At 39.5% G+C, this 14,733-nt stretch overlaps 1 protein-coding gene across 7 annotated transcripts in view; it reads left to right on the plus strand.

Annotated features, from left to right (window-relative positions):
• ralgapa1 (Ral GTPase activating protein catalytic subunit alpha 1) overlaps nt 1-14,733 on the plus strand; it is a 58,032-nt gene that overhangs the window by 20,458 nt on the left and 22,841 nt on the right. For all 7 annotated transcript variants that reach the window (XM_058090994.1, XM_058090996.1, XM_058090995.1 and 4 more), the window contains 16 exons: nt 25-123; nt 341-496; nt 659-787; nt 927-1,052; nt 2,664-2,722; nt 3,863-3,971; nt 5,887-5,997; nt 6,879-6,947; nt 7,025-7,162; nt 7,248-7,431; nt 9,363-9,481; nt 9,917-10,036; nt 10,204-10,825; nt 11,101-11,216; nt 11,978-12,102; nt 14,344-14,415. In XM_058090994.1, the coding sequence (XP_057946977.1) occupies nt 25-123; nt 341-496; nt 659-787; nt 927-1,052; nt 2,664-2,722; nt 3,863-3,971; nt 5,887-5,997; nt 6,879-6,947; nt 7,025-7,162; nt 7,248-7,431; nt 9,363-9,481; nt 9,917-10,036; nt 10,204-10,825; nt 11,101-11,216; nt 11,978-12,102; nt 14,344-14,415 (2,354 nt within the window). The remainder of the gene's footprint in view (nt 1-24; nt 124-340; nt 497-658; nt 788-926; nt 1,053-2,663; nt 2,723-3,862; nt 3,972-5,886; nt 5,998-6,878; nt 6,948-7,024; nt 7,163-7,247; nt 7,432-9,362; nt 9,482-9,916; nt 10,037-10,203; nt 10,826-11,100; nt 11,217-11,977; nt 12,103-14,343; nt 14,416-14,733) is intronic.

Consider the following 14,733-nt stretch of genomic DNA (forward strand, 5'->3'; position numbering starts at 1 on the left):
TAATACAGATGTTGTTATTTTCAGATCAGAGATAATTTGGGCATTTCTCATGACAACCAGTCATCTCCCCCACCACCTGTTCTAATCCCACCTCTGAGAATCCTCACTCCTTGGCTCTTTAAGGTGAATTTGACTGAGTCCTGACCATGTTATGTCTAGTAATATTTTAAATAAGGCAACAGAGTCAAACCTTGGATCCACTCTTACTAAAATCATGTTGTCATCATTGACATACTGTACATAAATAAGTACAAATAAAGCACACGGACAACAGCAATTTATTGCATGTTACTCATGCCTGTTCATCCTTTCCCACACATCGATGTGCCCTTTTCTTCAGGCCACCATGCTGACTGAGCATTATAAACAGGGAAAGCTTCATGCCTATAAGTTGATCTGCAGGATTATGAAGAGGCGGCAAGATGTGTCCCCAAACACAGACTTTCTGACTCACTTCTACAACATCATGCATCAAGGACTCTTACACCAAGACCAAGTGAGTATTTCTGCAGGTGCTTGTATGCAGGTCATTCCAAAAAATGTATGCGGTCCTGCTTTTCTATAAATATTACTATTAAAAGAACAATCAGTAGTGTGTTATCAATACTGGTAGTATACTATGACTGCTGTGATACATTTTCCTATTCTTTCCATTTAGGACATTGTAAACACCATCATCAAGCACTGTAGTCCGAGGTTCTTCAGTATTGGTCTTCCTGGAGCCACTATGTTGATTCTGGACTTCATTATTGCAGCTTCTAGAGTCACCTCTTGTTCATCATTAAATGTAAGTAAGACTGAAATACAGTTTGACAAGCTTGTTATTTAGTACACAAATTATAAAAAGGAAATGAAACATACGACAAAATATAATTTCCTCTTTTTTTTAAACATAAGTATCTAAATGTATTCTGCCTCCTTTTTAGGCTCCAAGAGTCGAAGCACAGAATCTTCTCGGCTCTCTTGTGTGTTTTCCAAACTTCTACGGGGAGCTCCCAGCCCTTCATCCCACCACAGCTGATGTAGCACTTACAAAATTCCCTGACATTAAGGTAAAGTTGGAGCTCACCATTGATATCCTCACTGGAGGCTCAACTAGCCCATTTACAAGAGCAATATTGCAAAACTAAGCAGAGGGTATGACATACCGTATTTTCCGCACTATACGGCGCACCGTGTTATAAGGCGCACCTTCAATGAATGATATATTTTAAAACTTTTTCCATACATAAGGCGCATCGCATTATAAGGCGCTACAGTAGAGGCTGTAGTTACGTTATGCAACCATTAGATGGTGCCGCGCTAAAGGGAATGTCAACAAAACAGTCAGATAGGTCAGTCAAACTTTATTAATAGATAACAAACAAGCTTTCCACAACTCCATTCACTCCCAAAATGAATAAACAGCTGTTTTATTATTTTCTCTGAGGTAAAGCATTTTCGTGACACATCTTTAACATCTTTGAACAACAGCAAGGCATAACATTTTACTTTTCCTCCATTTAGTCAACGCGCAAAAAACCGTCTGATACTGTTATGGTAAATTAAACGTTAGTGCAATCGCAGTATAGTGACACTCGTAATGTGCAAAATGACTTTGTTTAGTCTTCTTTACTTGGCGCAGCTCATCCTCATGCTTCCTCCACTTCCGCACCATCGATTCATTAATGTTAAACTCTCTTGCTGCTGCTCTATTTCCGTGTTCTACTGCGTGACTGATCGCCTTGAGTTTAAACTCTGCGTTGTAAGCGTGTCTCTTAATAGGAGCCATTTCAGGGTCTTTATACAAACGCACAAATGAAAGTGAATCGTTGTTTAATATTTCCCAGTATGCACAGCGCACTTCTTCTTCTACGGGAAAAATGGAGTCGGTGGCTGCTTACCGTAAGTTGCGAGACCTGTCGCGGCTCAATATTGATCCATATATAAGGCGCACCGGATTATACGGCGCATAGTCAGCTTTTTTAAAAAAAAATCAGATTTTAGGTGCGCCTTATAGTGCGGAAAATACGGTACTTAAGGCCCTTTCAGGTAAATGCAAAAACTCTCAATCTATGGTGTTCATTTGGAGCATGCAGCTTTTTTTATTGGCCTGCTGCTTATTCCAATAATAATGCAAATTAACTATGGTGCGGTGCGCATAAGAACCTCAGAGGACCATACTAAATAAATAGAAATATGCAGTATTTATGAGGGGGAAAAATTAAATGTGATAAGATTTTTGTTTACTAAACAAAAAGCCCCCACCCCCTTCCATGGCATTCCATTTTCTGTATTCAACCCTTGAAGGAAAAACTTTCGCTGCTCTTCTTTTTATTGTTATCACATTATTAATGGATTGATGTCTCATCAGTCATTCTTGTAACAGTCTAGACAGTCAATGGCAGTGATGTTGTTATTGTTGTTCCTGTGTAAAATAAGTTAATCTCATGCATGGCTGCATCTTAGGTGCGCTCCCTGCTTCCTTACTTAACTAAACTGGTTTTGAATCACTAAGCAGCCATTACCTCTTTGGGACAGAATGTGTTTGGTTGTTTAATATTAATATCTCACACTGTTGTTTTTTAATTAGTTCTATCAGTGTTGTCTGCACATAACCATGCAGGCGCATATCCACTGAACCTGACACTAATCCCATTTTTCTGACATGCTTCTTGTTTCAGGAGCACATTATCAAAACGATCCTGACCTCTGCTAGGGATGAACCTTCTGCTCCTGCTAGGTAGATACAAATGTGCTTGTTTTTGTTTTGTGCTTGTGCTGGAAGAGTACTAGCATATCGGCAAAATAAGCTTTCAATAAATAGTAACTATGCAAACCTTAGCAAAAACAAAATGTCCAATATGGTGATGTTGTTTTACACAGAAAATGAAAAGTAAAATCATTATATAGTCAGCCCTTGTTTATCGCATTTAATTGTTCCCAGACCTGATATGATAAGTGAATTTCCGATAAGTAGAGTTCAATATTAATATGGTGTTTTTGTAGTTGTGACATGTTCTAAGTACGTTTTTTTTAACATTAGAGCACTGTAGACATGAAATAACACCCCCGATTACTCAATATCGTAGATATAATCAGAGAAAATTCAACATAAATTCTGTGATGGCTAATGTAATGGCGGCTTTAGATTGGTAATTACTCATATTACCCAATATTGTATACATAAAAGGAGCAAATAAGCCATTTAAGATGTAAATAAAACCTCTGTTTGAGTATGTCACAGCCAATGTGTTCCCTAGACGACCTTAGTGGTGAAGGACAGGAAGTGTCGTCTGCGTTTCAGAGTTGAGTTTTATCTTGTCGTGGTGTATGATCTCAGCAGTATCCCACCTTGTTATTATGATTATTATAATATTGTGCCTGTTGTGAGATAATTCAAAGCTGCAATAAATGCCTGTTCTGGCCATCACCGCATCAACCAATGTAGAATACTATATTCATACCTAGAATGCTTGTTTTGCATTTGTTTTGCTTTATATTTAGCCCAAGAATAAGTATGATTAGCTTAAATATGCAGATTTTTAGACTAATAAATAGGCTGTAGTCGAGCACAAAACGGCAATCATTTATTAATTTTTGAAAAACTGTTCAAAGAGTGAGAGTGCAATGTTCGAACCGCGATGCAGCGAGGAACTGTAGATACTGTTGCAAATAGTTGGCTGTAGCTCACTCCAGTTAGATGTCACTCTTGACATGCCTCAGTACATAGTAGATGTTACTGCAGATATTATATATCGCAGATTGGGAATGTAATTTCCCCTTATGCAATTATAATCTGTGTTATAAATCTAAAATGTCTGTTTGACATGTATTTTGATTTAGATTTTAAAAAAAAATGTATTTCATGTTTATGTGCTAGGTGTGTGGCATTGTGCAGTTTGGGAATCTGGCTTTGTGAAGAGCTAGCTCATGGGACTCAACATCCACAAATTAAAGACGCTCTCAATGTCATCTGTGTTACTCTCAAGGTAAGTTACTTTCAAGCTCTTTGGTTTTACAATGGCAGTAACCATGATTACGAAATATAATATAATGACTGGAAAACGAAGGATGTTTTTCCCCCCTGGTAGTGGTTGGTATCACTTGTGAGAGAGATGTCAAAGCTTGGTGAATAATGTTTAATGATAAATAAGTGTGCATGTAGAGATTCTGTATTGATACAAGCATGACTCTACACCACATTACTAACTAAACATTGATAACAAAGCAACACATAAACTTGACAAAATGAAAACGAAACACACACTGACATGATGCGGGTTACATTAATAATATTGATACTTAGTTAGCTGGCCAGTTTGGAGTTGTTGGTTTTGCTTAGTGTGGCACGATGACGAATCGCTAGCCAATCACAGGGCACATAGACAAACAACCATTCATACCTATGGACAATTTGGAGTAACCAATTCACCTAACATGCATTTTTTTGGAATGTTGGAGGAAACCGGAGAATATGCAAACTCCACAAACAGATGCCCAAGCGGAGATTCAAATCCAGGTTTTCCTGATCTCCTGACTGTGTGGGTTACATGCTAACCACTCGGCAGTGTGTAACTGGCTAATTTAGTTTGACAAGTTCAATGCACTTTTATGTGTGCTTTAGATAAGCAACAGCCTTGACACCTTGGAGAGTATCTGTAAAGAGTAGTGAGTGAAAATAATTCTTTACATGCGCAACTACACCTCTGTTCTGGCTAATAATGGTTTCCTTAAAAACTAAGCATGATTAGCTTAGGCATCGAGTACTTACAGTATTTCAGTCAATCAAATACACATGATATGATGACCTTTTATGTAACCAGTGCATCTGAAAAATATATACTGGTCGTATCTTTTTAAAGGAGTAAACTTAGAAAATCATCAGCAAGGATCCAATAATGTTCCCTGTCCACTGTAGTTTATGTGCCATCTGCATATAAAATATCTTGAAATGATTTGCCAAAGCCATTTTGGTTGTGGTTGTGTAATTGTTGAATACAGACGCATGTAATAAGTGTTGAAATGAGTTGCATATTGTAATGTATGAAAATCAAAATGAAGGTCACTGAAGTGCACCAAAGCGCTGGCTGCAAACAGAACAGCTGGGGTGTCTGTGGATTTAACAGGTCGCACTGAGCCAAGGTATGATTGAAAATGTTTCTGGAAAAGATTTTTGGTGTTGGTTGGTGAACCTGCCTCACTTGGTTGAGCCTGTTTCAGGCTACCAGACTGGGAGGCCTGTGCATAGAGGGATACTGTCCAAACTGTACTGTCTCATCCATAGCCAAGTGGACTCAAATACACACACGCACACACATACCTTTTCCACCTTGGAATCTCTAGCTTGTGTATCTGCAGCCAATAACCTCCTCGAGCCAGTACAGCTGAACACACTTGCATTCACTTACTCCTGGGAGCAAACCCTGGACCGTCAATATGTTTGGTCCTTCTTCAGATAGGAGGTCTGTCCAGGGGGGGCACTGCAAGCTGTGTCACAAACACTCTCAACGCTATCACGGACACACATCTTGTCCTCTTTTGCCTTGGCACCAGCAGCCAGTAGACCCAGCCATGGGCTCTGTAACATACATCACACACAAACAAAGCTTAAGGGATTGTCATATTTCCATGCAGCGCCACTTCCACTTGCTGTGTTTCTCATCTCAGCACATCCTTTGATCTGGAGGGATTTTTCTTTAGTAAATGATAATCCTGTTTAGAGCTTATCTGTACATTTTCTCCCTTACCACTATTTAACTATTGTTTGAAACATTTTCGATTAACTTGAATTCTATTGTGTTCTTACTTTGAATCGCTTTAATGCATACTTAATGCATATTGAATATGTTGTTATTGTATGTCGACTACTAAGGTTGTAATCACATGACTATATGTATCTACTAGTATCCCAATAAGAATGTTGCACTGGTGGCATCAGACATCCTTCACCTTTTGATCAGTCATGCGGATCATCTTCAGAAATTCCCCAGTGACACTCCAAAGAAGATAGTGGAGGTAAGGCAAATTCATTAACATGTAAAATCATTACAGCGTGTGTTCTTATCATTATTAATGTAATGCCAGTTGTTTTTAATAAATTACTGCAATCTAATATAGCTATCTAATTGTTGCATGTTGTTTTAGAACAGGGGTCGGGAACCTTTTTGGCTAAGAGAGCCATGAAGGCCAGATATTTTAAAATGTGTATCTGTGAGAGCCATATACATTTTGAATGCAATAAAATGTGTGCATTTTTATGTACGACCAACAGTTTTAGATATAATGGGCTCTAATTATGTAGACCAGGCACACTACCCCACGCCAATGGGGTGTGGCCAGCATACCTTCGTGAGCAGCGCAGTGTCTAATAATAAATCAAATACTTGCTGCCATTAATGCAACTTCTGCTGCTGCATAGTTTTGAACCGTATTCAGTACACGTATTTCATTCTTTTGGCCATCTTCACCAGAAGGCTTGGTTCTGCAGCTTTAGCTATTTGACTAAAGGAGGAAAGTTTACATTTACATGTTTTTTTGACATCTCAATGACCGAGGTAGACTACAGCATTACCCAGTAATAATCAAGTTTTGGTGTTTGACCTGGAAAATATCATCAGGAAAGATAGATATGGTTGGCCGTATTGCAGCAGAATATAGATGATATAGACGAATTAAAATGCATAAGAAAGTTGTTGATTTTGAATATTATTTTTAACAGTCATTTCTGTGATGGTTTACTTTAAAATGTTAGCAAAAATGCATTTTTATTGTGGTAAGAAATGCTTGAGAGCCAGATACAGTCATCAAAAGAGCCCTACCTGGCTCCCGAGCCATAGGTTCCCTACCTCTGTTTTAGAATGTAAAGACCAAATTGATGTGATTGTATTATTTCCTAGATTTTGATCGCCACCATCACACACTTGCTACCTACCACTGAGTCCTCTCCTCATGAACTGGATAAGAGGGTATCATACACATTGCTGTATTAGACTGTATTGCCTATTTAGCACCGAGAGTAACTTTATAAACTTGCATGCTGCAGCTTGTTGTGTCCCTCCTGTTGTGTTTGTTGGACTGGGTGATGGCCCTTCCACCGAAGACTCTGCTTCAACCTGTTCAAACACGAAGCCCCCCAGAAAAGGAGCAGCCGCCAAAGACCCTGCTCAGCTGCATTTATAAGGTGTGTTATTGGCTGTCACCAAGGAGGAGGGAATGGAACATACCGAAGTAATGTATTAAGCAATTTATTCTAATATTCTCCCTAGGTTTTACATGGCTGTGTGTATGGAGCCCAGTCTTTCAGCAGCCCCAAGTATTACCCGTTGCAGCTGTCAGATCTGTCAAGTCCAGACTATGACCCGTTTCTGCCATTAGAGAGCCTTAGAGAACCGGAACCTCTGCACAGTCCAGACTCTGAGCGCTCCAACAAACTCCAACCCGTCACTGAAGGTAATTTATTTAATGGCAGAAGTGGGAGAAAGTCTGTGTTTTCTATACCGCTTGTCCTCACAAGTGTGTCATGGGCATGCTGGAGCCTATCCCAGCTGTCTCAACACTTAATATAGCGGCGAAGGCTATGGGTGACAAGGGAGTGTGAGTGCGAATGGGTATGCGTGTCTTTGGATGCATGAGTGCGTGGCCTGCGACGTGCCCAATCTTGGAGCTCTGTTCGCAGGGTGTCATTGCGATAAACAGCAGTTGTCATGGAGACGTCCGTGGTGGGCCCAGAGAATAGAAACAAACAACAGGTGTCCGTGAAGAAATAATGGAGGGTCAGAGCATCCCGCTGCAGCAATCTCTTGGGAGAAGTTGTTTTCACAACATGACCTTGGTTGGGGTTGGGGGGCGGGTAAGCCGAAATCCAGATTAAGTATATTGTTTGGGTGAGTTTAGGCAGCCACATTCCAATAGAGCGGACCACTCCTAGTGTCCATTCTGGTCTCCCAATCGATCCAACTGCCTTTGCAAAGCCGAAAACTTCTCCAAGATGGCACCTTTGTTGTGATTCGCAGTCACAGTCAGAGTGTGAACGTCTTTGCCCACCAAAACATTCACGATGGGCAGCTGTGGGCCAACTAGATCCACTGCCTCGATCATCATCCAATCGGCAACAGACCTGTTATCATGGCTCCGAATAGGTAGACGTCTTCGATGTCCTTCACAGAAAGAATCTCCAGGCACATGACCTTCCACTTCCCCCAATTGTCCACCACTTACCCGGCGGTGAAAGTTCCGTCAGGGCAAACAGGTTCCCCCCGAACCTGAGCTTCTCGTTGAGAAGATCTTTAAAAAGTATGAGATAATGGACGAGAGGGGAAAGATTCGACCGCCTTCGTTGAGAGCCAAAGGATATTTAGCATAATTATTACAGCTGGAAAATAGGTCATATTACTCGCTAAATTGAACAGCGGTGTCAAAATGTATGACCCAGGCTGCAACCACCAAATGTGTTTTTATGTATGTTCAATGATTTTGTTAAAACATTGTGTGGAAATTGAGCTTTTAAATGCAGAAGTTTGGTAGATGTGCATTTTAAATGTACCCATACAGACTTGGATTAGGTTTGGTGTTGAAATCTTGAGTTTTTCCGACTCATGATTTTTTTAATGACCACATAACAGGACTATTTGACCCACACTGTCACCAAACTAGTGGCGATTTTAAGAGACAAAAGGTGTGTGTGTGTGTGTATATATATGCATGAGGACACCGGTGTGCGTCCGTGTGAAATTGTGTATTGTCTCCTGCTGTGGTCCACCAGTACAAAGCAAACGGTCTAATGACTGAAGCACCCTGTGAGACCATGCCTCTACTCTACATTGTATTTGCTCCTAATATTCTGTTTTTCTTTTATTCTGCTGTCATTTTACTGTTTACTTGCTTGTGTGTCTCTTTCCTTTCTTTAACTTGTCCTGAGGTTTAGGTATTTATCTGGTCAATACATATCTATACTCTTTACACAGGCTTGTTGATAAAGCTCTGTGTGACAGCGAGCGTGTCACACAGTGTGTGTGTTTATAGCGATGTGAATTAGTCAAGATCCTCTTGCAGCACAGTGTGTGATGGCATTGGCTTCTCCCCAGCATGGGGCAGACTATGTATTGGTCAACTGCCTTTCCTTGTTGAAAGTGAAGACCAATTAAGACTCGGATTTAACTACTGTACATAAAACAAAGTCGTTTTCTTTAGTACATTAAACAAAATAAAAATTAATTTGTAACCAAATTAATCATTATGTGGTAAATTAATATTGCTTCAGACATAACAATAACAACTTCAAATATTTTGCTAAATCGTACTGTATTTTGCATTTTTTAAAACATCCAAACTTATTCTGGTTTAATCCTTACCTGTTTCATGTTTTTCCTGTCTTTCCATAGCCCATAGTCGTATCCAGCAGGGCCTGGTTTCCATCGCGGCCAGGACTGTTATTACACACCTTGTCAACCATCTAGGGCATTACCCAATGTCTGGAGGTCCAGCTACCCTTTCCAGCCAGGTACTGTTAATGGGCCTAGAGTATTCTCACAGGCACTGTTTGTCACGACTGTGTTACCAGTGTGTATTTCGAAAACGGAATAAATATTTAGACTTTTTAAACTTTTGTTCAGGTGAAGAACAGTTTAATCAGTTTAAATGTGGTTTTCAATCAATTACCCACACATTTTTTCTCTGCATTTTTCCTTGCATTTTGATGCTGTACTTGGAATCCCCTGGTTTCAGATTTTGTTCAGGAGTGTAGCTGCAAAGGGGGATGTTGCCTCCATGACTTACCTGTAGGTGTCTGATCATTCGTACCTTTGTTTATATAATGTTATAGATGGAGCAACATTGAGCGTGCTTTAGGTGTTAATAATATCACTATGTGTTTGAGCTTTTGGAAATGAGCAATTTGTTGTCTTTTCTTTCGTGACATCATATTTTGGATTCACAGGTCTGTGAGAACCAAGACAACCCATATTGTGAGAGTGTAGACCTTGGACCTGAACTCTTCCACTCCCCAAATCTCCAGTTCCTATCTTTGAATGGATCAACCCTGCTCTCTGTGCTTCAGGTAACATTTGTTGTCTCCAGTAAATGATGAGTGTGAATGCACTCACACTGGAACACTTGCTATCACGGTGTTCTCTAAGTTGGGTCATACTCGTTGGATGTGATTACAAGAGCCATAAACCCCACAGAAAGCTATAATGAAACTATTTATTTTTATTTATTTCCCAGATCCGGTCAGAGTCTGGTGTGCCAGGAGGTGGAATGACAGCTGGTTTGTCATCTGCTCCAGCTTGCGTTCGCGTTATCATCCGGGATGTAGCTGGAAAGCACTCCTGGGATTCTGCCGTCCTCTATGGGCCCCCACCATGCTCACCAAGCAGCCCTGCAGACTCACTTTTGTCACACACGCAATCCCCTCATAGTATGAATCTCCATTTACAGACGCCAACCAAAAAGTTGACAGTGGAGAGCAGAGAATGCAGCCAGGAAGAACAGCAGCATGAGGAGTCAGAGGAGGGAGGAAGTGGGAAAGAGGGCGAAATACACGAGTTGGAGGAAGAAGTGGATGACGCCAGAGAGGGCGGCAAAGTTGGTGAAGATGAAAAGGTGCAGCTCCAAGGAACTGCGGAAGAAGAGGAGAAGCAAAGGGAGGGGAACAAGGAACAGATCACGCTTGGGGAGGGGAATAGGGAAGAAGTGGGCTTTGAGCAGCTTCTAGCTCCACCATTGGCGAAACGGGTGTGTCGGGAGGTGGTCCCAGCATGGGATTCACTGAGGGAAGGAGATGATGCTCTGGATGAAATGCTGCAATACCTTGGATACTCAAGTCCTGAGTGTCTACAGAGGGCAGGTACACAAATGCACCCACACACACGCATTTCTTCAGCCTACAGTGATTCTCAAACTATTTTTTTTACTGTATGCTATTAATAACTGTAGCAGGTTTTAATGATGACACCAACACCTATTTTTGGAGTGTCAATCACACTATTAGGCACCCTTGGGTTAGTGTGCGGTGGGGTGACACCTTGACTTGTGTGTCAGAAAACCGTTGAGAACCATTGCCTTTAGTACAAACACATTCAAACATTCAGATCTGCTAATATGTTCTTATTGTCTCCACAGGAATGCCACTTAATATCCCAGTCCCTCCACCAGCTTGTGTTTCGGAGAAGCAGGAGAATGACGTGATTAACGCCATTTTGAAGCAAAGTGCTGCTGAAGGAGAGTTTGTCATTCATGTACGTTATTGTCCCACAACCATGAAAATATTGATCTCACTTCAATTATGGCTTATCTTTTTAGTTTTTAACCATGTCCTGATGAGTACACATACAGGTGCAGCGCAACGCGGTAGAAAACGTTTGAAAAGTAATTTTAGTAGTTTATTTCAAAAAGTTAAACTTCTATTCTATTGATCCATTCCATAGATCTACACAGTCGAATAATGTATTTCTGAATTCAGTGAATTACTTGAATGAAATGAAAAAAATGGTGGTGCACCACCCAGGCATCTGAACATACCAGGAAGACGAGAACGAGATGAGACAAGATTATTTTTAAGACCTTTTAGTTCAACTGAGTCACAAAACAATGCAGGTGCATTTCGAAATGTTAATTATCCAAATAAAAATCTAAACGAAATAATATATTTTCTTTAAATGTCATCTGTCACTGGTGTAAAGTAGTGGAATCGCTGTTTGTGACATGTATTTCTCTGTCAAGCAAAATTTTGGCTCTTCAATTGTATTAAAGACCGGTGTTGCTTTTGTGATATAACATAGCACAGTTTCTGTGAGCGCACACCATATTTCTCTGTTCTGGTTGTGCTAGAGCCAGACTGATTTTTGGGGTCGATGCTGACACCCCTAGTGTACTATTAACTATGCTTTTAATTTCCTAGGCACAATTCTTGTTTTTCCTCTTCCGTTTCAGACCTGTTTAACTGTATTGTACATTTTCCAATGAATTAAATATAAAGACCATTTTACTGATCTTTTAGAGAGGTGAGGAATTAAACATGAGAGCAGTGGAGCAGAATGAACCAGACACTCGGACACCGCAGTCAGCCTTCTACTACTGCAGACTACTGATCAACATACTGGGGCTCAACTCCTGGGAAAAGAGGTGACCTCAAAACGCTGCATACAGAACCTCTTGTGGAAACAACCTGCTGATTATCGCAGTCTTACCATTTTTACAATTTCCCAATTTGAATCAATTTGACTTTCCAATTGTAATTTTCTAGCAATTGACATTTGAATATTTACCATATAAGTTTAGGTGTGTCGCTTTAAAATAATTTTATTTGTAAAGTATGATGTACTTCAGGAATTGTCCAAAGGTATGAATGTGAGTGTGAATGGTTGTTTGTCTATATGTGCCCTGTGATTGGCTGGCAAACAGTCCAGGGTGTATCCCGCCTCTCGCCCGAAGACAGCTGGGATAGGCTCCAGCATGCCCGCGACCCGTGTGAGGATAAGTGGTACAGAAAATGGATGGATGGCATTTCATCCAACACAATATTTAACTACAGTATAATTATTAAGAAAACAATGTTTTAGAATTCAACCACATCCAAATTGTTGGACAAATTGATTGATTTTTTTTGTAAAAACGATATTCTTTATTTTAATAAATATTAATTCCTCTTGAAATGGTTAGAGAAAGTGCTCAACTTTCAACAATCTTTTTGCATAACACAGCAAATATGAAATAATGCAGAGTGTCATTAAATAAGGTGCGATCGATCAACAACAAAACTCTGGTAACTTAAAAGACAACACAACTAGCAACATGTAAAAAAAAAACGTATATTCCTGTCCAAAAAACACAACCTGGCTTCAAATTAGATCACGTTATTGTACACAATATTATGTTTATGTATCTACGAATATAATTTATGTCTGTATGTATCAGAAACCAAAATAATAGTCGAATATAAATCAGCACATTAGAATTTATATCTTGAAACAATGTATTTAATTAAGTGGTCATAATGGATATTCTGCCTTGGTTTCTAAAGTGCGTCTGGCCTGCTAATGGATGCTCATTGCTCTTCATGCGGTGAATTACACCGTCTGCATTCATTCAGCACAATAGACTTCTTAATACATTGTGTGTGTAGGAGTGTCATAATGAGTAAGCCATTGATCAAAATGAACCAGTCTGCCTCTAGAATAAAAGAAGGTGCCTGAAGGAAGAAAATGGTAAGGGGTGAAAAATAAACCCGAAAACAGCATGCATAAAACGCATGAATTCGATCTGAAATAAGTGCATGTGTCAGAATGGAGGAGAATGAAAAGCCTGTTGCATTAGGCTAGATGAACAGATCTTTAATGTGCAGATTGTCTTTTTGCTCACTCTATATTCATAAGAGTGCGATAGTCCTCCTTGTCTGTGGTCTCTTTTTATGCTTTTCTCAACTATCGAGAGTGTAAATGGAGTCTTTGAGAGCGGCGAATGAGCCCATTACTACATATCAGTTTAATAAAGAGCAAATTGGAGGCTTTTTGCTTTCTCTCTTTATCTCTTGCTTTTTCTTTTCTCTCTCACTCTCTCTCTGGAAAAGAAATGAATGATGTGTCATTATGAGTCCATTCCAAATGTCTGCTGCTTCAGTGTGGTTTGATATCAGTGGTGCTGAAATCGGTGGCTGGTTCCCGCAGGACATTTTAAACGATCCCTGGATCAGCTTACATAAAAAGGCCTTTGTCTTGAATAAAAATAGAGTTTCTACCTTTTTATATTTCGATCCTAAAAGTGGGCATAATATTACAAGAACTTCTTCAAGTCAGAGGACGTGATGCTATTGAAAGACTAAGTATAGTGTGACAGGTCCCTACAATTTTGTGTGCAGTGTTGTTACCATAGCAATGAGGCTGCCTCCCTGCCGTGGCCACTTTATAGTTTTTCCAAACAATAAGCACTCTGAATGTTGAACATTTAGCTGAAGCTTAAGTAGTAATGAAATATATAATTATATATTATATTAATATATATATTTATAGTAAATATATGTATCTACACTGTATATGACGAAAATCGCATTGTCAATCACAGTATTTTTATTTAATGAAATGATCCCCCATCTCATAGTTTGTAGTTAGTTTGAGTTATTTTATGTTACACATTATTCTATGCACAGAACTCTCAAATTATACCCAGAAACTGGAAATTATGTAAAATGTACTAAAATTCAACTTGGAATGAAAATAATGGCACTTTTTTTTTTTTTTTAAGCAGCAGTATTCATGCCATTTTAACCAACGTCTCAATCTAAAGTAGTGGATGTAGTAATTAAGAAGCATAATTATCCTTCCAGGAGATTTTTCTGCCACTATGATTAATTATTGTTTTTCCTTTCAGGAGTAATTTTCATTTATTGAGAAAGAATGAGAAGCTTTTGAGAGAGCTGAAGAACCTGGACTCCCGGCAGTGGTGAGAACACAAGCGTTTTTCATTTATTGTATGTATTTATGTATTTCTCTGCCACTCCTTCTGATCTTGTTTTACATTCAACTTTGAAAAATACCATGTTCACAGTGGTAACAAGTGTATTTAATTCAGTTAATACATTTTTTACACATAATTAACACACGTGCATGGCAAGCCACAACTCTTGTTATGACGGCAGACTGAGGCACAGTGTCGCATCCCTTAAGAGTCACACCCAGTCGGCACTTTAATAACTTTCTGACCTGAACACAACAGCAGCTGTGCAATTACAACACCATTCATGTATTCTAGTCAATTTGT

Source organism: Doryrhamphus excisus, chromosome 13 (assembly GCF_030265055.1).
Source record: "Doryrhamphus excisus isolate RoL2022-K1 chromosome 13, RoL_Dexc_1.0, whole genome shotgun sequence".
NCBI lineage: Eukaryota > Metazoa > Chordata > Actinopteri > Syngnathiformes > Syngnathidae > Doryrhamphus > Doryrhamphus excisus.